The sequence below is a fragment of the Lathyrus oleraceus genome, chromosome 2, assembly GCF_024323335.1.
Source record: "Lathyrus oleraceus cultivar Zhongwan6 chromosome 2, CAAS_Psat_ZW6_1.0, whole genome shotgun sequence".
Classification (NCBI taxonomy): Eukaryota; Viridiplantae; Streptophyta; class Magnoliopsida; order Fabales; family Fabaceae; genus Lathyrus; species Lathyrus oleraceus.
The window spans coordinates 419,318,139-419,344,907 of record NC_066580.1 but is presented as its reverse complement, the minus strand read 5'-3'; the positions used below and the strand labels follow the sequence as shown (position 1 = coordinate 419,344,907).

General features: G+C 36.7%; 1 protein-coding gene across 4 annotated transcripts; it reads right to left on the bottom strand.

Annotated features, from left to right (window-relative positions):
• Positions 1–1,196: 1,196 nt before the first annotated feature.
• Positions 1,197–26,121, bottom strand: LOC127119863 (transcription initiation factor TFIID subunit 1). 4 transcript variants are annotated; one of them, XM_051050212.1, is made up of 21 exons: positions 25,475–26,121; positions 24,394–24,500; positions 23,500–23,562; positions 23,259–23,304; positions 21,046–21,297; positions 19,647–19,762; positions 17,967–18,123; positions 16,520–17,633; positions 15,681–15,883; positions 15,246–15,483; positions 14,132–14,468; positions 13,662–13,871; positions 13,409–13,501; positions 12,752–12,955; positions 11,887–12,093; positions 10,773–11,259; positions 10,416–10,603; positions 10,121–10,243; positions 4,016–4,078; positions 2,831–3,913; positions 1,197–1,907 (listed from the first exon to the last, which is right to left on the bottom strand). In XM_051050212.1, the coding sequence occupies exons 1-21, from the start codon at positions 25,509–25,511 to the stop codon at positions 1,542–1,544; spliced, it is 5,694 nt and encodes a 1,897-aa protein (XP_050906169.1). In that variant the 5' UTR covers positions 25,512–26,121; the 3' UTR covers positions 1,197–1,541. The 4 variants fall into 4 exon arrangements, with proteins under 4 accessions (XP_050906169.1, XP_050906171.1, XP_050906173.1 ...); XM_051050214.1 differs by having other exon boundaries at positions 19,647–19,759; XM_051050216.1 differs by lacking the exons at positions 23,500–23,562; positions 24,394–24,500; positions 25,475–26,121 and having other exon boundaries at positions 23,205–23,304.
• Between the last annotated feature and the right edge of the window lie 648 nt (positions 26,122–26,769).

Sequence of the window (26,769 nt, the reverse complement as noted above, 5' to 3'; positions counted from 1 at the left end):
GCAACAGTGTAGACGTTAGATAATTTAAATGACATACTTGTAGAAAAAAAATTAAATATTACAATAAAATAACTTAAAGGATCTTGATGTAACTTTATCTTTATTTACTTCATATATAATTTCTATTTGTCAATTTAAGATTTTTATTGTTATTAGTATTTTTGATGATGTTTGTCAATATAGAAAATAAATTTTGACCAAATCAAAATATTAAATAATAACGAGAACATGAACTTATTAATTAAAATGAACTTACTAATTAAAATATTAAATAATAACATGAACATGAAATTGATGCTTATATTTATATATAAAAAAAATTATAGGCACCAATTTATTATCTGTTCTAAAAATAATACTCTTTTGATTAAGTGATTTTATTTTTATTTCATTCGATTTTTATTATATTTTAAAAATAAATACGTATTACTAGTAGCCGTGCTTAGACAAAGATATTTTATTAAAGGAGCATCAGTATTACTAGTAGCCGTGCGTAGATTATTAAAGGAGCATCTATCTAATGTGTTGATGGAAAGTTATAGGTGTGTGAACATACTGGATAAACCCAATCAAACCTACACTAAAACAGGTTGAATCGAGTTATTAATTAAGTGGACAAGAATAGATTTTTAAAAACCGAATGATAGTCAGTCATTTTTAACTAATCAGATCATTAGTATATTATTACTCCGGCTCTCTACTTTCCCAACATGATAGATGTAGTCGGCCAAAATTCAATTTTTTTCCAGAAAAAACCTGTTAGATGGGAAAGTAATTGAATTGAGGTATGGCCTATAGTTTTTCTATTTTAGATTAACTTCATTTCAAGGAGAACTATGCTCTCATCTTCAATCGTATATAAACCAATTAATGCAATTATAACTTGGTCATTGAGACAAGGAGTTCAAATAAGAAAACAAAGTGACGTGAGAATCAACAGCAAACACGATCTTTGGAAAAAAAGTTGAGAATATATAGACAACTAAATTTTCAACAAGAAAAAGGCCAAAAAAGAAAGTGTTCTTGTGTTTAGGTATAATAGAACATCGATTAGTTAAAAATAACAATTAAGTTAGACATGCGCCTAAGCCAAAATGTACGTTAGTTTAAAGCTACCCTTTCCTCAATACCATGGCAACCATAACAGGGTGTGCAGATCTAAAAAATAATTGGTTTAAAGAAGACAAAAAAAACAATGATCCCAAACTTCATTAATGGTATTTGAATTTTAGAGATGTCAACACTATTTCGAAAGTTTTCTATGACCAGTACTCTGCATCTGCTGTTTTTTTTTCTAACCCTGAAAATTATTGAGGGGACACTATCATATACTACAATTACACGCCTAAAAAATCAATGAGCCACAGAGTGATATTATCACCTTGTTTCCATACAAATTGCAACGCTCTTTGACATCTTAAAAAGAAAAATACAAAATGATTTTACTTTTCTTTTTCAAACTAGAACTTACACTACACTATCTACCAAAAAATCTAGAACTTACACTTCATGCCAATATCATGATTTGAATTTGAAATCACTTAGAAATCTTTAATTTCAATACCAGCTTCAGCGGCAGTAAGATTATCATCATTCTCATTCAACAAATAATCACAATATTCCAAAAGCATATCCGCAACTGGAGGGATTCCAGGATTTCGTCCATCATTATATTTATGGGCATTAAAAGTAATTTGCCATACATCATGTCTGAAGTCTTCGCGACTTTTGTACTCCATATTCCGTACCCGTTGCCTGATTTTGGAAAGATCCATAGGCGTCTCTATGATATCCAGGTAGTCAGGGGCCTCTTTCTTGGGCACTGGTTTCACAAAAAGATAAGACAGATCGTGCCTATCTTTCACAATGGCATCCACAATACTCTCCAAGATATTTGCCAAACCAACCTTCAGAAAAAATTTTAAGTTAGCATAGAATTCAAGCCAAGTAGTGAGTCAACACACACTACCTATGCTACAAATAAAGTGTCATGCCAACTTGTTCCCCAAGGCACAAGTTAAGAGGACTCAAAAGTCCCAAGAATAGAGAAAGTCTGCATAACAAAGCAAAATTTCTACATTTGGTTTCTTAACTTGTGCCCTTAGGGCACAAGTTAGCATTTTCCAAAAAATAATTGAAAGGACCGACCACCACAACCACACAAATATTTTTTTCTTAAAACATCTTACTAAAATCACGTATAGTAGTTTTTATAAAATAAAACGTACAGCACCCACAATTAAATGACATTTTTTTTCTCAGGCATTTGTTCCGTTTATTCACCCCAAAAGAAATTATGTTCTTTCAAAACCAACCAAAAAAATCCTAAAGACTAAATCCTTCCATTAAGAAAAGTAGGACATTCAAATGACAAAAAAAGGTTCCATTAAGAAAAGTAGGACATTCAAATGACAAAAAAAGGTCAGCAGGTCTCTGTAGGGAATGAAGGGTATATTCCTGGCAGGAGATACCTCCCTGCATCCCCACCTTGTTACATCCCTAAATGACATACACCCAAAATTATTAGGATTACAGCATAATTTCAACTGCTTAAGAAGAAGGCAAGCTGCTAACTCTTTAATTGCTATTCTAGAAAAATTCACAGCAAATATAACCACAAGTCTATAATTCAAATGACATTGTAGTTATTTCTCCTACACCAAAGGTATGTGGATGTGTAAATGATGGTGAAACCAACACACAATAAATGACAGTACTTTCCTCAAAACTAATAGAAAGATATCACTAGTGTTGCTCTTCTTGACATGTATGTGTACAAGAAGGTGAAACAAGTGCACAAAATAGTGAAAATGACAAGCAAGAAATGTACCTCTCCTCCTCCCCCTCTTCGGCGTTTAGTTGGCGGCATAAAATCTCCACTAATCTTTCCTGTCTCAACAACTGATCTCCGTTTTCCACTCCGTTCTCTTTCTAGCATCCTCTTACCATATCTTCTTTCCCTGGGATCATCTAAATACTCATCTCTTAAATCGGGCTTTCTCTTTTTCTTTTTCTTCTTAGCTTTTTGGCGTTCTTCTTCTTCCCTCTCTCTTCTAATATCTTCTTCATATCTTTTTAACTCATCTAACCTTTCTTGTTCATATCTTTTTAACTCATCTAACCTTTCTCGTTCCTTGCGCATCCTCCTTTCTTCTGTGCCATGCCTCTTTGCGTTGTTTTCTCTAAGTCTCACTTCATTTCTTCGTTTCTCTTGCTCTTCCCACCATCTTCTATCCTCTTTAGAATTCCATTTTGCCATACTTTCAGTTGAATACATGGTCTCCTGCTTTCTGTGCTTCTCAAAATTCGCCAATTCCACAATTCTTTTAGTTTTTCTGTGTTCAAGTCCTGTGTTTCCACCAGGACTGTCAAGTTCCAGATCAGCAACATCCTTTGTACGTTTTATAACAATCTTTTTGTGACTTTGCTCCCTATCTATTTCTGCAGGCGGGCGGATTTTAATTGGGAACTTATGAGAATCAACCTGGCCTCTACCTGGATCAGTAGGAGGACGTATAACAATAGCATGCTTAAGTGATTCAGCCTGTGTATCATCTGATTTCACTTTGTTTGGAATAATTATCTTACTAATCTTAGCAGACTTGGCAGTTTCTGAGTCAGAAGTGACTGGCTTGTCAGAACTCTGCAAGGTTTCTATTGCAGGTCTATCAGAAGATTTCTCTGTCGAACTGCATTTGAACTTCAACGGAATTTTTGTTGAATTCTCAACTGGAGCAATTTTTGTTACGATCTTTGATATTGACTTTTTGGATGAGAGTTTATGCTGAGACTGGCTAGAAGAATCAACAAAGCTGGATCTTCCAGTTAATTTTTCCATGTCCGTAGATTCAAGTTGTGCTTCTAGATCTTCACCATATTTTGGACAATTCTTGTTCGTTCGCATGTGCCCAAGCTGGTTCATCAACAAAATAATTACAACAATAATATATAAAGGTATGGAGTGCAAAAACTTTACAAAACTAAAAGGCTACAAGGGTAAACTCCAGATACGCACCTGGCCACATGCTCCACAAACGAAAGTTTCCCTTGATGGTTTTTTCTCCTTAAATACCTGGTTCTTCGGACATAAATTAAAGATAATTTCAAGATAATTTCAGAAGGGGTAAAAACCACAATCTTCCAATGCAGTTACAAAACTCACACAGAAACAGAATAATATCAAAGATTATGGCACGTTAGTCAAACATGATAATGGTTTGCAATCTTTGAGCATGTTAAGAAGTGTGGTTGGGCCTAACTCAACCCTACAAAACCGGCTGGTAGAGTGAGGACTGCCCCCACTTATAAACACATGTTCAGGCCATATATTATCCGATGTGGGACTCATAACACACCCCCTCACATCCAGGAATGGACATCTGGAGCGTGGATATAAATGGTGGGTGGCCCGATAGCGGAAACCTAATAGTAGGTGGCCCAACGGATCTTAAATCAGACTCTGATACCATGTTAAGAAGTGTGGTTGGGCCTAACTCAACCCTACAAAACCGGTTGGTAGAGTGAGGACTTCCCCCACTTATAAACACATGTTCAGGCCATATATTGTCCGATGTGGGACTCATAACAAAGCATATAGAAGAGACTATTTCCAAGCATTTGTTTTTGTTCTAGGATTAACACAGTCTTTCTATCAATAATCGAGAAATTAGAAACATACTTTGTCTGAAATTGTTTTCAAATATCCCTGTGAAATTCTTTGGTGTACCTTAATGAATTTTTGTCAGTAATCCTAGAACAGACCTGATTACATAGAAATACTAATAGAGTAGTTTACTAATATGCCCTTCATTTTATTTTTCTATTCTGTTTTGCTGAGCTGTCAGCTTTGTTAGTGGTGTGCTGTTAGCTTGTTATGCGCCTCACACCTTTTCTGTTTTGGATTACATGGCTATATATAGTAGCCTCTTGTATTACTGTTCATTATATAATACAATGAGAGTTTCTTTTCATTCTCTCTCTTTACCTAATTCTATCATGGTATACAGAGCTTAAATTTTTTTTCCGATCCATGGAATCTTTATTCCCTTCCTCTCAGGTGAAACTTTCTCACCTAATTTCTGTTAAGCTTGACGACAAGAACTTCAAACAGTGGAAGCAGCAGATTGATGGCGTCGTCCGTGGTCATCGTCTTCAACGCTTTGTCACTGTTCCGGTGATTCCGTCACCGTCTCCCTCAGATCCTGCATCTCACAGTGCGTTTCTTGAGTGGGAACAGCAGGATGCTCTCATTTGCACCTGGCTTCTCTCTACTATCTCCGATGCTCTCCTTCCTAAGCTCGTTGACTGCAAGCATGCGTGGCAGGTGTGGACAGAAGTTCATCGCTACTTTGATGTTCTTCTCTCCACCAAGGCTCGTCAACTTCGTTCAGAACTCCGGCGTCTTACGAAGGGTTCACTAACGATTACTGAGCTTATGACGCGTTCTCGTGACATCAGTGAGTCGCTAACCTCCATCGGTGATCCCGTTCCTCTTCGTAACCTAATTGAGATTGTTCTCGATTCGTTACCTGAGGATTATGATTCTATTGTCGCCGCCGTCAACAGCAAAGATGACGTTAGCTCCTTGGAAGAGTTGGAGTCTTCCTTGCTTGCTCATGAGTCGCGATTGGAGAAGCATCGCAAAGCTGCGATTACAGAACCTGCGACGGCGACGGTCAATCTCACTCAAGCAACACCTCCTCCTACTCCAGGCGCTTCTGATCAAGTCGTCTCCGAGGCGTTTCCTCAAGGAACGAGTCACGTCACCGCTAATGCTGAAAATCATTCCTATGGTGCACGTGGTGGTCGTTCTGGTCGCGGTGGTGGTCGTTTTGGTCGTGGAGGAGGTCGTTTTGGGAAATCACCGTGTCAGATTTGTCACAAACCTGGTCATGATGCTTCTGTATGCTACTATCGTTATGCCAATTCCAGTGGTGCTAGTTATCCACATCATCGAGCTCCCTTCAATCCTTTTCACGTGGCTCCTCGTGCTGTTTATCCTGTGCCGCTTGCTTATGCTTCTCCCAGAGCTGCACCTCCCAGATCTTCTGCACCACAAGCCTTTTATGCAGGTACTGAAGCTAGCAGTGCAAACCAGTGGTGGTATCCTGACTCAGGAGCTTCTCATCATGTTACTCCTGATGCCTCTAATGTGTCTGACTCTGCCTCCGTGCCTGGAACTGAACAAGTTCTCATAGGTAACGGCCAAGGTTTGTCCATCAACTCTGTAGGTTCTATGTCTTTTCCCTTACCTCACAAACCTCATCTATCTCTCACTCTTAACAATCTCTTACATGTCCCTCACATCACCAAAAACCTTATGAGTGTGAGCAAATTTGCTCAAGATAATTCTGTATTTTTTGAATTTCATCCTAAGTTTTGTGTTGTCAAATCTCAGGCTACTTCTGAAGTCTTACTCAGTGGTCTTGTTGGTGCTGATGGCCTCTATAAATTCTCCAATCCAGCTGCTCCTCCGTTGTCCAAGTTTTCTTCCTCTTATAGTTCTAGTCATAGTTATCCTGCAGCATACAATTGTAATGGTTCCTATAGGACAGATGTTACAGATTCTATATCTCAGTGTACTGAATCGGTTGCAAATCATACTATAAATCCTTTGTCTTCTTGTAATGAATCTTGCAATTATAATGTTACAAGTACCTTTTTCAATCCTTCTCTAAACTCTGTCAGTACTGTTTTACCTTCCTCACACTTTAATGCTGCAAATTCTATTGCATCCAATAAATATGTGCTTTGGCATACTAGGCTGGGACACCCCAATCATCATGCCCTCACTGAAATCTTCAAACTGTGTAATCAGTCCTTTCCATCTAAACCCCCTGCTGAGTTATGTCATGCTTGCTGCATTGGCAAGTCTCATAGACTTCCTTCTTCTTTATCTACCACAGTTTACTCTCATCCTTTTGAGCTGGTTGTATGTGATCTCTGGGGTCCTGCCCCTATGCAATCTTCCAGTGGTTATACCTATTTCCTAACCTGTATTGATGCCTTCTCTAGGTTTGTTTGGGTTTTTCCTCTCAAACTTAAGTCTGACACCATGGTTCAGTTTCTTCAGTTTAAAAAAATGGTTGAACTTCAGTTCAATTGTCCCATTAAATGTGTCCAAACTGATGGGGGAGGTGAGTTTAGGCCTCTTACCAAATATCTCACAGATTTAGGGATTGTTCACAGATTCACTTGTCCCCATACACATCACCAAAATGGCCTTGTTGAACGTAAGCACAGGCACATTGTTGAGACTGGCCTCACACTCCTTGCTCAGTCCACCCTTCCCTTAAAATTCTGGGATCATGCATTTGTCACAGCTGCATATCTCATTAACAGACTTCCTACACCTATACTTGACAATGTCTCACCTTATTTTAAATTACTTCACAAAAACCCTGACTATACTACCCTTAAAGTCTTTGGCTGTGCTTGTTATCCTTTCCTTCGTCCCTATAATTCTCATAAACTTGATTTTAGATCTCAACTGTGCATTTTCCTTGGATACTCTACCTCTCACAAAGGCTATAAATGCCTTGCTTCAGATGGTCGCATTTTTATTTCCAAGGATGTTGTTTTTAATGAAGCAAATTTTCCTTATTCCACCTTGGTTTCTTCTTCAAAATCTGTCTCTCTTCCTAACACTCCATCCTCTTCCTCTCCCTCTCTCAGTTTTCCTCCTGTTCCCTCTACTTCTAATCTGTCTTCTATGCCTTCTTCTTCCTCAAATTCTGCTTTTCCTCAACTTAGCAGTCCCATTATTCCTAATATTTCTCCAATCTCTTCTTCCTCTTCCTCTGCTGCTCCCTCTAACTACTCTTATTCTTCTGGTCAGCAACCTATCCCTCAACCTCTCACTGCCATTCCCATTACCTCTTCTCCTTCTTCCTCTCCTGCCCTCATTCTCTCTGATCCAGCTGAAGCTAGCACTCTTTCTCCCTCCTCTTCATATTCCTCTCCTTCAGTTGGTCCCTCCCCTGGCCCTAGTCCTATTTCCCACCCTGCTGCCACAGCTTTACCTTCCATTCACCCTCAAAACATTCACCCTATGCAAACTAGAGCCAAAAGAGGAATCACCCTTCCTAGACTTCACCCTACTCTATTAACAGCCCACCTTGAACCTACATCTGTTGAACAAGCCTTGGCTGCTCCTAACTGGTTTCAGGCCATGAAGGAAGAACATCAGGCACTGCTGAGAAATCAGACCTGGACTTTGGTGAAAGCTCCTGCTGGAAGGAAGCCTATTGGATGTAAGTGGGTGTTCAGGACTAAGGAGAATCCTGATGGTTCCATAAACAGGTATAAAGCCAGATTAGTGGCTAAAGGGTTCCATCAAAAGGCTGGTAATGATTTTCAAGAGACTTTCTCTCCTGTCATTAAACCTGTCACTGTGAGAATTGTTCTTTCTATTGCTGTTACAAACAGGTGGCCATTGCAGCAGATTGATGTTAACAATGCCTTCCTCAATGGCACTCTTGAAGAAGAAGTCTTTATGCAACAGCCCCCTGGCTTTGAAGTTGCTGACAGCACTCTTGTTTGCAAGTTAAATAAGGCTATTTATGGTTTAAAACAGGCTCCTAGGGCCTGGTTTGATAAGCTAAAGTGTGCCTTGGTTCAACTCGGGTTTAAGGCTAGTAGATGTGATCCTAGCTTGTTTTTGTTGCATCAAGGTAAACTTCAGATTCTAATTCTGGTCTATGTAGATGATATAATCATCACGGGTAGTTCTGCTCCTTTTATAGCTTCCTTGATCAAGCATCTCAATAATTCTTTCTCTCTCAAACAGCTGGGACACCTTGATTATTTTCTAGGGATTCAAGTGACTCATCTCCCTAATGGTTCTCTTCTCTTATCTCAGACTAAGTACATCACAGATTTGCTTTCAAGGCTTAATATGTTGAATGCCAATGGCATGCCTACTCCCATGATCTCTAGCAGCAAATTGTCCAAGGTTGGGTCTGCTGCGGTTGATGACCCTACTCAGTTTCGGTCTGTGGTTGGTGCCCTTCAATATGCTACCTTAACTAGGCCAGAGATCTCTTTTTCAGTCAACAAAGTCTGTCAGTTTTTGTCCAATCCTTTAGAGGATCATTGGAAGGCTGTTAAAAGAATCTTAAGGTACCTAAGTGGTACTCTGCACCATGGTCTTCTCCTTCAGCCTGCTCCTATTCAGCAACCAATGCAGTTGCTAGGGTTCTGTGATGCAGACTGGGCATCAGACCCTGATGACCGGAGATCTACTTCAGGGGCCTGCATATATCTTGGGCCTAATGTTGTTTCCTGGTGGTCCAAAAAGCAACAGCTTGTTGCAAGGTCCAGTGCTGAGGCGGAATATCGCAGTATGGCTCAGCTAGCTGCTGAACTCATTTGGATTCAGTCCTTGCTTAAGGAACTCCATTATTCCTCTCAAGTTCCCAAGATCTTGTGTGATAACTTGAGCACTGTTACTTTGGCTCACAATCCTATTCTTCACAACAGGACTAAGCATATGGAGCTTGATATTTTCTTTCTGCGAGAGAAAGTACTCAGCAAAAGTCTGACTGTTGTTCATGTACCAGCTCAAGATCAATGGGCTGACATTCTCACTAAGCCCCTCTCTGCTGCCAAGTTTGTTCCTCTTCGTTCCAAGTTGCGTGTGTATGATAAGGCTACTTTGACCAGTCTGCCATCAGCTTCTAAGGGGGACTAATAGAGTAGTTTACTAATATGCCCTTCATTTTATTTTTCTATTCTGTTTTGCTGAGCTGTCAGCTTTGTTAGTGGTGTGCTGTTAGCTTGTTATGCGCCTCACACCTTTTCTGTTTTGGATTACATGGCTATATATAGTAGCCTCTTGTATTACTGTTCATTATATAATACAATGAGAGTTTCTTTTCATTCTCTCTCTTTACCTAATTCTATCAAATACTATTCCCGTCCTTGTGAAATTATTTCGTGTATGAATATGTATTTATACATTATTTGCAGAAAAACAAAATCAAGGCATTGATACAGGAATAGATGCAAAGCATCTTCATCAGCAAGCACCGTTTAATGAAAAGCTTTGGTGTGCCTTTTAAAAGAGTCTTTCTATTTAGAGAAAAGAGAATAATGAAATACATAAATGTCACCTGCTTACCTTGATTCCTTCTCCCATATTTAGTTTGATTTTTTTATTTGATAGACTAATAGGTGAAATGTCACTCTTCTTTGCTTTATTGACCTTAACTGATTTGCTTTTCTTAGCAGAAAATTTATCATCCTGCCAAAAACATACATAGTAAAAGAATTAGGCTTCAACAGTAGCAAATTTAATTGTTTAAATAACAATTTATGATATATTCTTCATACAAAGTACAAATTGTGAAATATGTGCACCAAAGGAGAAGATGCACATTGACATGAGAATGTGACTAAACTAATATTTGCCTTACCTCCCTATGATCTGTAATTGCATCCTCCTTAAAATGATTAGTTCCATCGTGTTGCAATATTGTATTTGTTATTTGCTTTACTTGTTCAGTGCTGTCAAAGACAAATTTTGGCTGTAGTTTCGGTATCAATCTTCTTGCATCCACCATAACCCTAGCATTCTTCTTTTTCTTCCGGTAAGCTCCGTCATCTGAATATAATATTGCCAAAAATAGTCAAATATGACAAGCAGCATCCATTCATTTCAAAATAGTGATTCAATTAACAAATTCTGGTCACTTCAATTGAAGAACACAAATATCAAATTAAGTACCGACAAAGGTATGGAATAAAATTCAATAATCAATAAGATATCATACCATCCATAAGCAGCCTGCATAATTCAGTGGCCTCAGCTGCTTCATCTTCTATTTCCTCCTCTGCCTGAGCCAAGGTTGTGCGTCTTCTCATTTTAAGACCCTTAACACCGTCTCCCTTATCACGTTTTAAGTCATTAGTGCCTTCTTCTCCCTCTTCAAATTCCTCAGCATCAAGCAAATTTTCCAGATCTCCAGCAAAAGAATCTAGATCACTATTTCCTTCTGAATCACTCTCATTATCGTCACCATTTAAAGCTGCCAAACTCTGAACTTGCCTATCCCAAATCTCCTGGCACTTCTCTCTGGTCTGCTGCTGTAACTGAAGAAAGGACATTCGCTGACCACGGGCATATTTTCCTATAGTTGTTGGATCAACCTTAACCCCAGACGCAGCTTGCTCACTTGAAAGTTTGCGTATCATAGCAATGCGATGCCATCTAGTTTGTTTTGCAATGACTTCCTCGGGAACATTGAATTTAAGAAGTACCTGGAATAAGAACATGTCGGAAATAAAAAACATGCATCCATCCATATGGATTAAATATGCTATGTTATCCCTCTATGGTTCAAGCAATCAGAAGCCAACAAGACACATAAAGCAGTGCAATGGTGATATATTCCTTTGTTTTGGAGCATTTATATCTAGAACACTCGTTTGTTACCTATTAATGTGTGAGAAAACAAAAGCAATTAATATATGGACTAAAATATGTGCAAAAAGGGACAATTGTAAAATTGGAGATAAGCAAAACAATCATATTTCATAATCCCGTGCAGTCCCAAGTTTAAGAAAAAGGACAAGGTAATGAACAACATCCATAAAGGCGCTTGCCTATTTAAGTAAATGAACTTCTTGACTAGGCATCAACGAAAATCAATTTCCACTTCTGCCTTTAGACACCTTTTTTTGTTGTTATTAATGTACATTACAGACTAAACATTTTGCAGCACTAATTTTTTATTCCATTTTTCTCAACTTATCTCAGCTTTACTCACAGTCAAATGATACAAAATGCTAGAAAAGAAATTCATCTTTAAAGTGAAGCTCTATGATTGACATACAGTTACAGTTAAACACATACAGTTCAGAGCAGACCACTAAAATGCAACACACCTCTCGTGCAGCCTCCATGCTTAATCTACGTAAATCAGCATCCGTACCGGTAACAGTGGAACCTCCCCTGCCAGCAGCTGCTTTTTTCTTCACCACTGCACTAGACACTGGTGCCTTTGGAGGTGCCCTAGCATAGCTAAAACCCAAGCCGCGGCCTGATGGATCACCAACGCCAGTAATTTCCATCCGTTCAATATTTTCCTTACCCTGCCAAAGAGAATATCCCAGGGGTCGGGAGGAACTTTTCATAAGTAATTTAGTCAATTTCAATTAGTGAGAGAAAAAAAGGATGAGAACACAATAATCAGTGTAGTGAAATTTCTTTATATCAAACAGAAAATAGTGACGATATAATTCATCATAAACCCTATCTTCTGAAAACATAATCTTTGTTTCAGTTCTATCCATAAAAGAAAATTATCACAAATACTGGATGCATGAATTATTTTGCTACAGGAATTTTCAAGTAGCAAAATATAAATGAGAAGGTCAAAAAGAAAAAAAGAACAATTTTTTTTTGAGATAGGGGTCCAAGTATAAAAATCTTAGAATAACTAAATACAAAAATGTGTAAATACACTATGAAGCATGAAGGACCTACACAAGTCAGCAACTCATTTGTGAACAGATTACATATATGTATTACAATTATATCCTACAGAAAGATCAATCTATAAACACTGTTCATTACAGGCAGTTGATTCTCTTGAAAATAAATCTTTCTCTCTTTCCCTTTAAATTTTAAACCCAGATTTACTTTTACCTTAAAAAGTCTAATATTTAGAAATTTTGAACACAACTGATAAGCAAGATATATGATGAAGCTGAAGTCAACTAATAAAAAAATCCAATAAGCATATATCACCTGAGTTGTACAGGCAACAAAATTGCTACTCAAGTTCCATGGAGTAATTTGCAGTTCCCTCTCAATGTGTGATGCAGCAGCCAGTGCTATTGCTTCATCAGGAAGCCGACTCATTGCAGATGAAATATTATTCGGATGTGTTTCAGTAATTCCTAAATGTTTTAGGCGGTAAAGGCCAGCTTGCATGCTTTCAAAAGCACAAACCTAAAACAATGGATAACAAACAGATAGGCAAAGAAGGAATCATATTAAAGAAATAGATGTATCTTATAAAAACAAACAATAAAGTATAAGTATGCAGATTTGGGACACACAATGACAAGTAATGAAAGGACCTTCCGAGCACACACCAACTTAAGAAGCATCAAGACACTGAACCTTATAAAATCATAAAAGTACCAGACAGAGAAACTGATAAAAACTCATGATAATTTTTCAAACCATATTTTTTCAACAACCCAAGAGAACAGTATCAGGTACACAACTCTGAACCGCGTAACTGATGGGATAATTTTTACAGTGCAAGTTCCAAACCATCATATCACGCTTTTAAGACAATTTTATGTGTAACTATTATGCTGTTAACAAGTGCATGTCAACATAAAGAGATGTATTATTCATCAACAAAGAAACAGAATCTCAAATGATGTAACTCACAAGCTCTGGTGTCACCATTTTCCTCAATTCATCTTCCGACCACATGCGGAAATTACGCTTTTTAACAAAAATGGATTGCCCATGTGCACCTCTCTGCAGTAATACACATTGAATGAAACATTCAGGTATACCGAAGATATAATGAAGGTTAAAACTAAGATTGTATAGCATCACATAAAATCCAATCCAAAATCTTGCAGAACTTCCGCTCAATATTCTAACATGGAAAATTAGCTCTGTGAACCATCAATACCTGTAAATTAGCATATTCCTTGATCCTCTTACGAAATGAGGCTTCTGATAGGAAGGGAAACTGTGAAAGGAAGTAGTCAATGCGAATGTATGGAGACAAGTGCTGCTTCTCTGCAGCTTGGAACTCGCGGCACATGTGTACCAATAGCCTGTTCATCATGAAAGTCTGAAGATTCTTACTTCCAGGCGAGAACACCTCCATGAGAGGCTCCTGCAAAGAGTAATTGAATATATCATCTACCAACAAATTGTTAGTGGTGTATATTTCGAATTCAAATGGCAGTATCAAACAAGGAAAAGCTAATGAGACTAACAACATATTATGACAGTTCAAAATATTCCATCTGTTAATCACTATATCAAACAATGAGACTTAAAAATAAACTCATTCAGTTTACCATTAAGTTAAATTCAAAGAATTAAAAGACAATTATGAATTCTACAAAGAACAATTAACAAGGATACACTGACCTGCTGTCCAACAACATTAACTTTATCAATGCGCCTTAATGATAGCTTTCCCTTTGACGAACGAACCAGCAGGTAGTCAGTTGGTGGAACTTTATGAGTAAATATGGGTGCTCTATACATATTGGTCTCGAGTGATGACTGACTGCTACCAGGTTTTAAATCACCAAGAAAAGGAGATTTGTCGGCAGGGTCCAGAGAAATAAAATGCCCCAAGCTACTATCTGTGTTGCGTAATAAGGACCCAGATTGGTCTTCCGGTGAACTTTTTTGATAATACGTGCAAAGTCTTGCACCCATTCCAACATTGCTCAGAAGTAAAGGCCTTTCTTCACAATACCTAAGGAAAACATAATCAATGAGCTAAATGATGGAGTATCCTCAATCCTCTTTCATTTAGCTAAGTACCAAGGGAAAACAAAATAACAAGGGTACAATCATTGCTAGAAAAGAACATTAACAAAATAAATTCAGGGTAAGTGCACTGTCAAAACAATGTTTCTCTTCGATACATCAGATTTGGTGTCGAGGGGACATGCTCACTATTAAATCCAGGCAAAAAACAAATATTCACTTGCTCACAATTATTTATGTTTTATCATAAGGACTACGTATTATAAAGAACCATCTCAAAATCATTTATATTTCAATGGAAGGGGGAGTATGAGCACTCAGAATTACTACATATTACTGCAAGCGGTATAACAAGCTGGAAAGCTAATTTGCAAAAAATTATACTTCCAGAATTTAGTCACCCAAAGTCAATGCAAATCTTTATAAGAAAGTATGCCGTTCCATAAAGCAATCAAAGGACAAAACACTAGAGTAAAATGACAAGTGTTGTACGAGCAAGATGCGTTGAATAGGTTAATCATCAGACGCATAGAAAGGGGAAAAAAGCATTGCTAACTGCTAGTGAAGGCTTTATGGAGAAGGTGCTTATTAATCAGCAGAGAACAAACTATGGCATTGTATCTCTGACAATAGTAACATAAATGGTCGATCTCAACCTTCAAAATAGAATTTTTCACTTTGAAGTATACAAAATAGAAAATAATTTTGGTCCAACAAAGGGCACACATACAAAGTAGCAGACCAAAAGTTTCAAGTCACTCACTCCATAAGAAACACATGTCCATCTTTTACAGACAGATCAGATTTTTTCTTGAATGCCCCCGGAGGACGCAACGACTTGTCCTCACCAGGAACTCTTTGTGCCCTAGGCCATAAATGTATCTTTGTACGGACAAGATGTAACAAGGAGTTTGGCCGAACATTTTGTGCAATAAGTGGCATGTGATCTTCAAGCTCCCTACCCAAATAAAATACTTTCACTGCTTCGGATGCCTTGAAATCTACCAAAATCAAAAATCCCTGGTCAGTCACATTAAGAAGAGGCTAAAGTATAAGTAAACACAAGAAAAAGACCCAAAAGAGAAGGAAAACAAAAAAATAAGGAACCGAATGAAAATGACATCATAACATGATTTTAATATATTTAATTATTGAAATACGGAATTTTACTAGAGAACGAAGAAGAAAAGTTGACAACCTAGCTTTTTGGAAGCTTTTGCTTTAACAGAAGAGATAGTTTCTTCAGCATCGACATGCAGTTTACACCCCTTGCCACCCAAGCTTTTCATAATAATTTTCATGGCTCCTTTTGTTGGCAATTTTCCTTGTTCTTTAACAGCCACCTCATTATCATGGGGATACCACAGTGCTCTAGGCCGGTGAAAATTTGCAATATCTTTACTGCAAAAGAGTTAGTAAGAATATAAAAACATGAAATACCTACAATGCACATATGGAAATTAAATGACAGAAAAATGGTAGACCCCGCTTGTGCAAATCAGTTAAGGTTTCACAGCAACTTGATAAGTGACATAAGCAAATCAAAAATTAATATAGCCAAGTGACTGATAAAAGAATGGGCCAGTGTTATTCAGTAGGAATGCATGCACTGTTATTCCTTTCAGCATATTTACTCCTATCATTCCATGTAAAATAACCTTTTATTTTAATCTTTCATAAGCAGGGATGTAATTATTTATCAAGACATTTCTGTACAAACTAGGGAAGCCCATACCACTCAAGACAAGTGAAAAAATACAATTCTTCCATATGCACCCAACTATGAAAAACTATGGACACAAGTTATGTTCTTCAAGAATAGGGCTAATAAGCCAAGAAAAATAGAAACCCAAGAGTCTTAGGAAGAAGGTACCATATTAAGTATCAAATAGCTAGTAACCATACAAACATTAAAGAAGCTTGCATCTAAGAACTACCAGATACTTGATTTTAAAAACATAATATACTAACTAAGCAAAGAACATCTTAAATCTAGGTAAAACATGCAACACCCTCCCTCAAATGAAAAATTCTTACTTGCTCAACTTCAATTTCATGGTCTGCAGTTTCAGTGCAGGTTGCGAGTGAAAAATTTTGACACCGTGAGCTGAGCGTTTTTTTGAGTTTGATTTCAGTTGCTGAGAAGTTTTCCGATTTGAATAGTGTTTGTCATTAGCAACGTATCTCCATCCATATTGACCTCCAAGTCCCGGTAGCTCAGAAGAGTCCACGTTAGTTGAATTCAAAGAGCGGGCTAAAATCATAGCCCCGGCATGAACGCGAAGATGGGTACCATCCTTGCTATCCAAAACTTCGAAGTGCATCTGATTATCCTGAAGATCAAATATAAGCTTTGGTTTCATTTTAGGCCTGTCAAGCTCTTCCCACATTATCTTGTTTATCCACGAGTCATCCATGAGGTCTCTGTTTTGTGACATAACCTTGGTCAAACGCTTTACTTGACCACTTTGATTATGATTCTCAGATATATCTGCCCCTCTTTCATCTTCAAGATGAGAACCGTCTACTTCTAGCCTCAGAAGTTGGGGATGAAATGGACTTTCAGATATTGAATTAGTTTTAGCCCCATTAGAATCCCTTGAGTCAAAGGGGTCCAATGAAACAGGAGAGCAACAAATGAATACGTTACGATCTTTCTTCTCCAGTATCTTATGGGGATCTGACTGAAGATTTTGTATCCCACTTTCAATTTCTATTTCACCATCACCAGAAGCTCTCAATTCAGGTCCAGAAATTTCACAGCTATCAATAGTATTATCATTATCACTTGCAACAGGAGAGTTGCCCCAAAGGATTTCATCTTCCCAGTCTCGCTGATCAAGAGGATAAAAGTTGGCCAACATGAGGGGATGATCTTTCCAAGAAAGTTCATTTGCAAAATCCCCTTTCATTGGTTCACCACTAAGACAAGAGTCCTTTGGTTGCCGATCATCTTTTGCAGTAAGTGAGGCATCTCCATGAAGAAATCCAAATTTTGGAAATTCCAAGTCAACATTATTGTTTTCTGATACATCGGTATCGACTACACAGACCTGTTTACTAAGTGTGAGACTCTGAGAGAAACCTTTAAGGAACTCCTCTTCATCCTCTTCTACAATATCATCAGATAAATCCAAAGACTTGTATCTATCTGGAAATAGAAGTGAAAAAACAGCCAATAAGGACAGAAGCCATAATATAATACACCGCAGAAAGAAAGCAGCTCAGTTTTGTCATTAAAATCTCACCAATGCTAGTCATAAATTTAATTGTTTGTGAACAGTACAAAATTGAAACAACTACTAAAGTCACGGGAATGAATTTGCTAACTTTACTATTTGGTAAATTTCATAACTTTAGTGAATATTCGAAGATGAATGGGTAAGAGAGAGAGTGGTGGTTAAGTGCCTCTCTAGGAAATATTCAACAGTTTCTAACATTTGCAAACAAAATTCAGGTAAATATGCTATCTATAGGTATATACCTCTAGGAGTGGAATGCCGACGCTCTTTCTTTTCTCCCTTTCGGGGAGGTTCCTGAATACCGAAGATTTCAGAGAAACGTAAAACTACTTTTCCATCGTCCACGTACAATACAGGCAACGGTGCAGTCATAGATCTTTTTAAAGCTTCAGGTCCTTCCTGCTTGTTTCATTAATTAAGCCATTAACATGTGAATAGAAAGGTTACCATGAAATTTTATAATCCTGTCAACAAAAAGTATCATCATTTTAGGAGAAAAAAAAAACGTCAGTGCGCAATACTTTGTTAGATTGGCTTTTACCAGTGTATTGCACCAGTATGAAGCCTAAAATTACATAAAGGCGTACAGTCAACCAAATTTTGAAGTTAGTGAGTCCCATTATACAGCATTCATTTTACTGTTGCCACCATAACCAAAAACCTTTCACAGTACAATCTATCCAAAAGCTTAAGTTGTTGGGTACAGGGACACAAATGGTTATATTTCCCAAACATGCCCCCCTCACCCACCCCACAAAAGCATAATAGGCTTGAATTCAGTGTATTTTAATCAGATTTTGTGCTCAAAATAACTGGCAATTAAATACTATATAGACTTTTTGGGCAGGCAGGGGAATCTAATTATGAATAATAAAAGCTGCATTGGCAAGGATTGGGATCATTAACATGTTAGCGAAGGAGCTCAAGTCACACAAATTTTTTATTGAGTTACCGTTGACACCAATTCAGTGAGAGAGCTATTCATGCTAACTTATTGACCAAAAGAATACTTAGGTCATTATTGGGCATACTACGTGAAACCCCAAACCACAAAGCTGAAATGTCCTCTTCTCCATAAAACACTAAAATATACACAGCCATTACTCTCCTACTGCGGCAACCCACAGCTACATTGCTGCATCTCTAGATCTTTCTTATCCGCCTCCTTTGTTTCTTGAATTTTATTCCATCTTCCTTATAGAGGAAGGGGATGACCTAGAAAGACTATCAGAGAAGTTATTAAGAAAGATCTTGAGATTAATGATTTGGATAGAAGCGTGGTCCTTGATAGAACATAATGGCGAAAATTGATCCATGTAGCCGAACCCGCTTAGTGGGATAAGGCTTAGTTGTTGTTATTCCTTATAGTTTCTTCTCCGTTTAGGCACTGCGACGGATGCCGGCCAAAACACAACAGGTCATAGAGGATAACCAAGATCAAATGGCGGCCATCAGTCGCGATGTTCTGCAACAGCACAATAGCACAGCCACCTCATGCTATTAATAGCTATGTTTTAAAATATTTGTTATGACTTTGATTTTCTTGCTGTACAAGTTTAGCTAGCAAGTGCACATAATATTTAACTAAACTCTGCATAAAAAAATTATCTCAATGCTTGCACTTAGCTATATTAATAAATCTCGTCTGCAACTGCAACACTACAAACAAGTTATCCAACGTTACGTATTTGATAGAGAATTTGGAGGCCATATACAGTAGAAGCTTCAACCCAGTATTTATATTCATCAAATGATAAGAAAAATACAAAACATAAATATCATTCAAGACCTATGCTGCCAACAGTGCGCAATAGAACGTGTGTTGTTCACTGTCACAACCCCTATTGCAGCACAATAAACATCAAAAAAGCTGAAAAGAAGATGAAAACACTTGGGAGGCAGCAAAACAAGCAAAAACTGACCTCAGGTATTTGTACATCAGTATCCAGTTCTTCAGTCTGTGGTGACCCAACTTGTAAATCATGCTCAAGAGCATTCCCTCCTGTAGATGCATCTACAAAGCTCTCCTCCTGCTCTACTGAAAGAGAGAAGCTAACATTAGTAAATTGCAAGACTCCAATGTGAAATTCACAGCCTTTCCTAAGATTACATGCTTCAACCCTCACATTATTATTAGGTGTTGGTTGCATTGAGGTGAATTGAGCCAAAACACTTGATATTAAATTATAGCTCAAACTCAAACACACAGTTACTATACTCAAATTCAAGCTGAGTATTAAGGAATAACTTGGGCTCAAACTTGACTGATTTAATACTATATCTTACAATATAATTAAATTTACTATAATGACAATTTGAAATGTAATCAATTAACTGATTCTTAGCCAATCAGCTTACAAGCTTATGAATGCGCAAACCTTGTATACAAATTTGAATTCAACATATGATCCATGAGTTAATTTTAAATAAAGAAAATGGGATTATGTGATGCATCTTTTTATAGAAACTATCAAAACCCTGCTAGCTAATTTTAGCCAACAAAAAGAGTACTAAAAGAACCTTTTCTGAGGTTTTTGAATTTTTTTTCAAAAACATATAATCCGAATAAATTTCATAAAATATATGTATCTTTGAATGATACTTTTTTACTTAGAGGGGAGAAAGCGGTGAGTTATTTAATTAATCTACCGAAATATGTAACATCAAGTCAAATCTACCTACCAAGTGCAGCAAATAGCTAGATTAAATACCATTTTAAATCGGTGTTTTAATTATTTTGATATGTAGTTCAGCACAGTGCAAATCTAATTCCCAGACAGGTGTTCTTTCCATCAGTCTAAAAACTCAATGAAAATAACTTCCAACAATACCAGTACCTGGTGATAGTTACACACATTCCATTACTAAATGATGTATCAAACAGTACAAATATATCTTCTTATTGGTTGAAATGTGAAAATAAATCTTACAAAAGCTACAAAGCATACCAGTGTGATTAAACAATCACACCACCAATGAGAAAATGCAAACAGACAAATTATCAAAAATCTATTCCATCAAATAGTAGTAATGTATACCACCAAACCTGCCCTTAGAAGAGGAAAGAGAAAACTATCTATAAATTGTGAATAACGAGATGCAAGAAAATGAAAATTCAAAATGTTTTCATGCATTATCGGCAAGAAATGTTTACAGGTTATATCTGAGATAGGCAGCAAAGAAATTACTAGAACCACATAACAAGAACCAACTTACATCCATTTTCATACCGACTAGAACACATGTAAATCTATACCTTAATTTAAAAGCTCACAAAGTACAACAGCTAAAGTTATGAAAGTAAAATAAAAAACATATTACCAGCTAAAGAGATGTTATCAACTTTAGCATCATTACTCTCTAAGTCTTGTTCCTTTTCAGATTCTTCATCATAGTTTTCATCATCGAAGATGGAAGCTTTGTGCTCCAAAGCTTCAAGAGAGGCTTCGGCAGCGAAAAATTCCTTTTTTGGCAATAAATAGTCCTCTTCATTTGCAGTTTCAGTCTCCGGACCATCATATTCTTCATCAATATCTTCGTAATCAACAGCATCGTCAGCCTTTTCACCACAGTCTAAGATTAAAATAATTAAAGTTAGTAAATTACCAGAAAACTTCACATGAAAGCTTATACCAGACATGAAGCAAAAGGTCTATGTAGCATGGGTGCAAGTTGTTACACTAAAGCTTTTATCTTTTCAAAGAAGATTCACAGAATTTTCCAATTTAGTTGAGTTGTATACCATGTATATAATCAATAGTTTCTAATATTGTTTTCTGCTATATTCTATTATATGCGGCTACTCCCTCCGGTGTCATATAAGTAAAAAAAAAACACTACTTCGCACCCCTTAAAAAAAGTTGTTAGTCCCTGTAAGATTAGAGAAAAGAGAGGGAAAACTGTTTCATCCTTAGGAACTTTCTGTTATTAGAAAGCTGAATTAATTAGAAAAGTGATTAGGACTTATATAGCATTCCTAATTCTGCTCCACTTGGTGCCCTAACCTACACCTAGTCATAACTAACACTAAGTTAGTTATGCTGAGGTAGCAGTGGAGCTAGGAGAAGCTTCTATAGAAAGCTTCTAACTATACATCTCTCACAGGCTCATTTAAATTTTTAAAAATAATGAAAAAACAATTGCAGTTTCTAAATTACCCCTCATGAGAACCTGTTCCATGAGAATAAAAAAGTTACTAGAAAATAATATTTAAATTAATTGAAGAGTAACTTAGGTATAATAGCATTAAATACAACAGAAGTAGCTAACATTTGCTTATATTTTAGATCATCAAAGAAAATTTCTGTGTTGCTAATATTCAAGATTGGAAGGAGTAGTCAAAATCAAAATTTTACTTAGGACCAAGAAGGAGGGACAAAATTGTACATCATGGAATTGTAACATGGACCGTCAGATCCTATAAAATTCACAAAAGTCGTATATTATATGTGTGGGCGGGTGGATAAAAATTCATGTGTCATATGTGAAACATAAACATTACCCAATTCATGAATTAAATTAATAGCTTAAGCTAACTAAACAAACAGACCAAACCATGAAGCAACTTTATTGTGACTCAGCCAAAGCTAGACACACAGACCTAACCCAACCCTAACATCAGTTTTAAGCAAAAATTGCAAAGGTGAATTAAAAAAAGAAAGGAAAACAAGATGCACATGCCCTACGTCCCATAACCTAGCCACTGGAGACCGAGAGAAGGACACAGAAAATTGAATGAATCACAAAAAAGGGGTCCAATGAAGTATTTTAAAAGACAGCTCGTATCAACTAAAATGCACTCCAGCTGAGAAATAAGAACTTGTTATGTGTGCATCACACACACAGAAAGCAGCACATACACTGACACTATATTTCAGAAGCCAAGCCATGGAACACTATATGGCTACCACTAGATGGCTATTACCTATTCATGTTGTGAACAACCAGCTACAAGTCATCACTAAAACTACACATCAGATAGCTTTATTGGTCTAGTTCTATTGACTAGCCCTTACTAACCCCTAACATCAGACATGACTACTTAGTTAAACAAAAACGATACTTTTCTATATCCAAAATGAAGTGTCCGCCAAGAATAGTCGACTCACTCTTATCCCCCAAGAAGAATGTTAGCAACAAATTCTTTTGAACACAATCTTTATGATTGAATCATATTTTTAAAGGTCAGCATTCTTTTTAAGAAGTGATCAAATCATAGGTAGTGTGATGAGTGTGCTGAATGTTTTTAAAAAGGACAAAGCATAGGTAGTGTGATGAAGAGCGTGTTGCTAGCATTCCTCTATCACCCAATACCATGGGGTATTACACTTGACATAAGAAGGAAAAATCATGGAAGACGAAAGGAAAATAGCTACTTCACGTGATATTTTCCACCAGAGTATACTTTGTGTGGGAAAGAATTCCAGTAGAAATAAAACATAGGGGCAGTGCTCTCAGATGATGAGGGGAAAAAAAGATACCAACAGAATATCAAAAACTGCATGATATAGTTTTTTCCTGGCAGACAACTTCACCTTGTTCAACAATGCCATGTGGTGTATGTGGTGACTTTCCTGACAACTGCAAAGAGAGCATATTCATATCATCATCAAAGTAGAAGATGTGAAAACAATGATAATACGAGAAAATTTTGATATTTAAACAATTGTTAACAAAATCTACAGATAGAATTTTTATTTCTAAATTCAACACTACAGCCTGATAATGATATTTGATACTCCTGTAAAAACAATGAAGATATTTCGATGTCCTTACATCTATATCTGTCAGTGATGGTCCCAGCTTGTCAGCCAATGCAGAGAGATGCTCCTTTGCATCCTAAAAGGAAATATGCTTATTAGCACCAATTTTACTGTTTTTGACCAAAACACAAACAAATCAAGAAGCATAAACAATCCAGGACAAGGAAATGTGCATCCCACAATAAACATAATTCTATTTTTCAAAGTAAGATAATGAATCCTAAAAGAAGCAATTATCCTAGAACCTTCAACAGATCCTACTATGGATAATTGATAATCTGGAATGTCCGACTCCAACATCATTAAACACAGTAAAAAAGTAAAAGTATAAAAGTTAATCAATCTTATAGTACAAAAATGTAAGGCAACCTTTTATTACGCTCTACACTCAGCTTACTCAGCTGTGAATTCTGATGCTTAAAATCTTAAACCCGTTTAGTAAAGATCAATTTTATTTGTAAAGTAACCACTTGACTATGCACACTAAACCAAATCCTCCAAAACTGAATCACATTACATAATAGCTCTTTTTTGTTTAGACAACCATAATGCAGCAATATGTCCAAACTGCCTACTAGTTTTTTTTTTAAGTTTCAGTGAAGGTCTCCCATTAAAACATGATCTTTCAAAAGTTATGTCTTAAAACCATACAAATGGCTTTAAATCTTATAATATAAAAGTTTGGTAACTAAGGAAACTTCCACTTACCAATCATGATGATACTACAATAGCTTAGAAATTGAAGAAAACTACTTAGGAGGTGCTTTGGGAATCATGGAAAATAACAAAAAAAAAAACTAGCAAGCAATCTAATCCCAGTATATATGCATGCATGAGCTCAATCTTGGTTCTCCAAACATTTCAACAATCAAGTTCACATAAGACATCAAAGGCCACATTAAATTACCTCATCAAGATAATCAGCATCAAGATCACCAGAGTTATCAACATTTCCAAACATGAACCCAAATAAACCATTACCCTTGCCAGACTCCTCATATTCTTCTTCGTCATCTATCAATTCAAATTTATCACACATACTGAGTTAATGAACTACATCAAACAAAAACTAAGCTAAATAAATGAACACCGCTTCAAATTCCCATACAAACAATTTCTAGATTTCAGCACATGGTCACAAACAACAATGTCATCAAGTCAGACGTGCTTTAGAGCAGAGTTATCAATAGCGGTCGATAGCGGCGCTACCCCGGGATAGCATCCCGGAGTGGTGACCCTCCGATATGGAGGAGCGGTTCGCGTCTCAGTTTAAGACTGCAGCCGTGATTTGAGGTTTAGCAGGTCACAACTCACAAGAGCGGAGCGCTTCCTGGCCCAAGCATTCATTATTTTGAAAGTGAAAACCCAGATTTACCCCTAAATAAAAGTAAACGTTGGAGGAGTTTTGAGGAATTTTTCCAATTTGCCCTGACTCAAACACAAAACAGAGGATTTTATCTTCTCACACACTTTCGCTTCAGTTTTCAACTAATTATTAATATAATTAATCTAAAAAATAGTCAAATGTCGGTTATCCTGCTATCTGCTATTCCATTTTTGGGATCGGCCACGCTCCGCCCCGCTATTTGAGATTGATAACTCCACTTTAGAGACTAAACCCGTTATTAAAAATTCAGTACAACTAGAGGTCTTGAATTTGATAAACAGAAACTACAAGCAAAGGAAAGACAACTACATTCTTGTCCATAGATCAATCCACAAATTTTAAGAATAGATGCTCCATTGCTCCAATATTTATGTTTGTCACTACTTAACTTAGTGCCTGTATTTGTTTATTGGGATAAAATAGGGTTTCCTTACAATTCTAACTTCTAACTATGCTGCTCGAAGAAAAAATATGAAGCTGAAAAACACTCTTAATTAAATGATACATAATACATTTGATACTACATAATACACTTCCACTTTCTCCTAGTTCCTTTCACCTCTGATACCGTTATTCTAAAGGTTTCAGTAAACACAAATACCTTCATCTCGTGAGGGGCTATCAGAATCATATCCCATGTTGTTATTGAACAACCCTTTAGAACAATTCAATGCCGAAATAGATAACTCATTAAGCCACAGTTATCCCGAACAAGCCAATTCCGATAACTGCCTTCACCAAACGCCTTATACCTTCTAAGCCGGTGCTTGCTGTCCGATCAATGACATAGACCTCAAAAACCCTCAAATTGAAACTTCACTGACGCTAAATCACCCTGCAACTTCCTCTTGCTTTACGAAAACGCTAAAATCATCCAAGTTGACAAATCAGGTTTCTCCCCCTCGCCGGCGGCAACGAACCCTAGGGAATTTCGCTCGGAGTTTCTCAATTCGCCGGTCGTCGATCAATTAGGGCACGGATAGTATACCGGAAGATGGTGTCCGCAGAAAAATCAAAACCCTCCGAATTTGCGTAGCTTTGAGGTTATTTTCCTGAGAGAATTAGATTCAGCTGAAACCAGAACGGAGGCGTGATCGGAAGGAAGAGAGAGAGTTATCGTTGATCTGAGCAAGTTGTTGCCGTGCCCTGTTTATTATTATTTGAATCGTTCGTTCTACGGTGAAGTGTTGTAAAATCCTGGTTTTGGTGATTATTCCCTTGATGGGTATTTGTAGAGCAAAATGCACGAGAGGAATTACTTTTTTTTTTTCTTTAGAAATATATATTTTTTATTTATTTATGTATAATTTAAGTTTTCTTTATCTAATTTAATAATCAATTTTTAAAAATATATATACTTCTATTTTAAAAAGATATCAGATTTGTGCATATCATTTTAGTTTAATTTTATCATTTATTTGATTTTTTCACCATTTTGTCTTTTTTTTTAATTAAATAATTTTATATATTTATATTATTTTACAATTTTTTTAATTAAACCATATTCATTTATCCTAGTTTGTTGAGGGAGCTTTTAGTCATTAATTGCTAAGTGGAAATGCATTGTTTAAATATCTTCGATGCTATAATTGAAAAGAAAGGAAAATGCATACATGGATAGAAATTAATATTTATTTACGTGAGCTTCTCTTGTACTTCACAAAGTTATCATGTGTTGCACTTACGACTTACTTTATATCTTTTTCAAAACTTTTTCACGTATCATTTATAAAAATGAATTCATAATAGATTTTTTATGAACTATATTTTTAAAAAATGGTGTTAAAGATTGGATATATCACAAGGGTTTATGGTTAAAAGTATTGGCACAAAAGTATGGATTGTCATGGTAGAGTCGTTAGGAGTTTAAGCAAATATTCAGTGTGGCATTGAGAT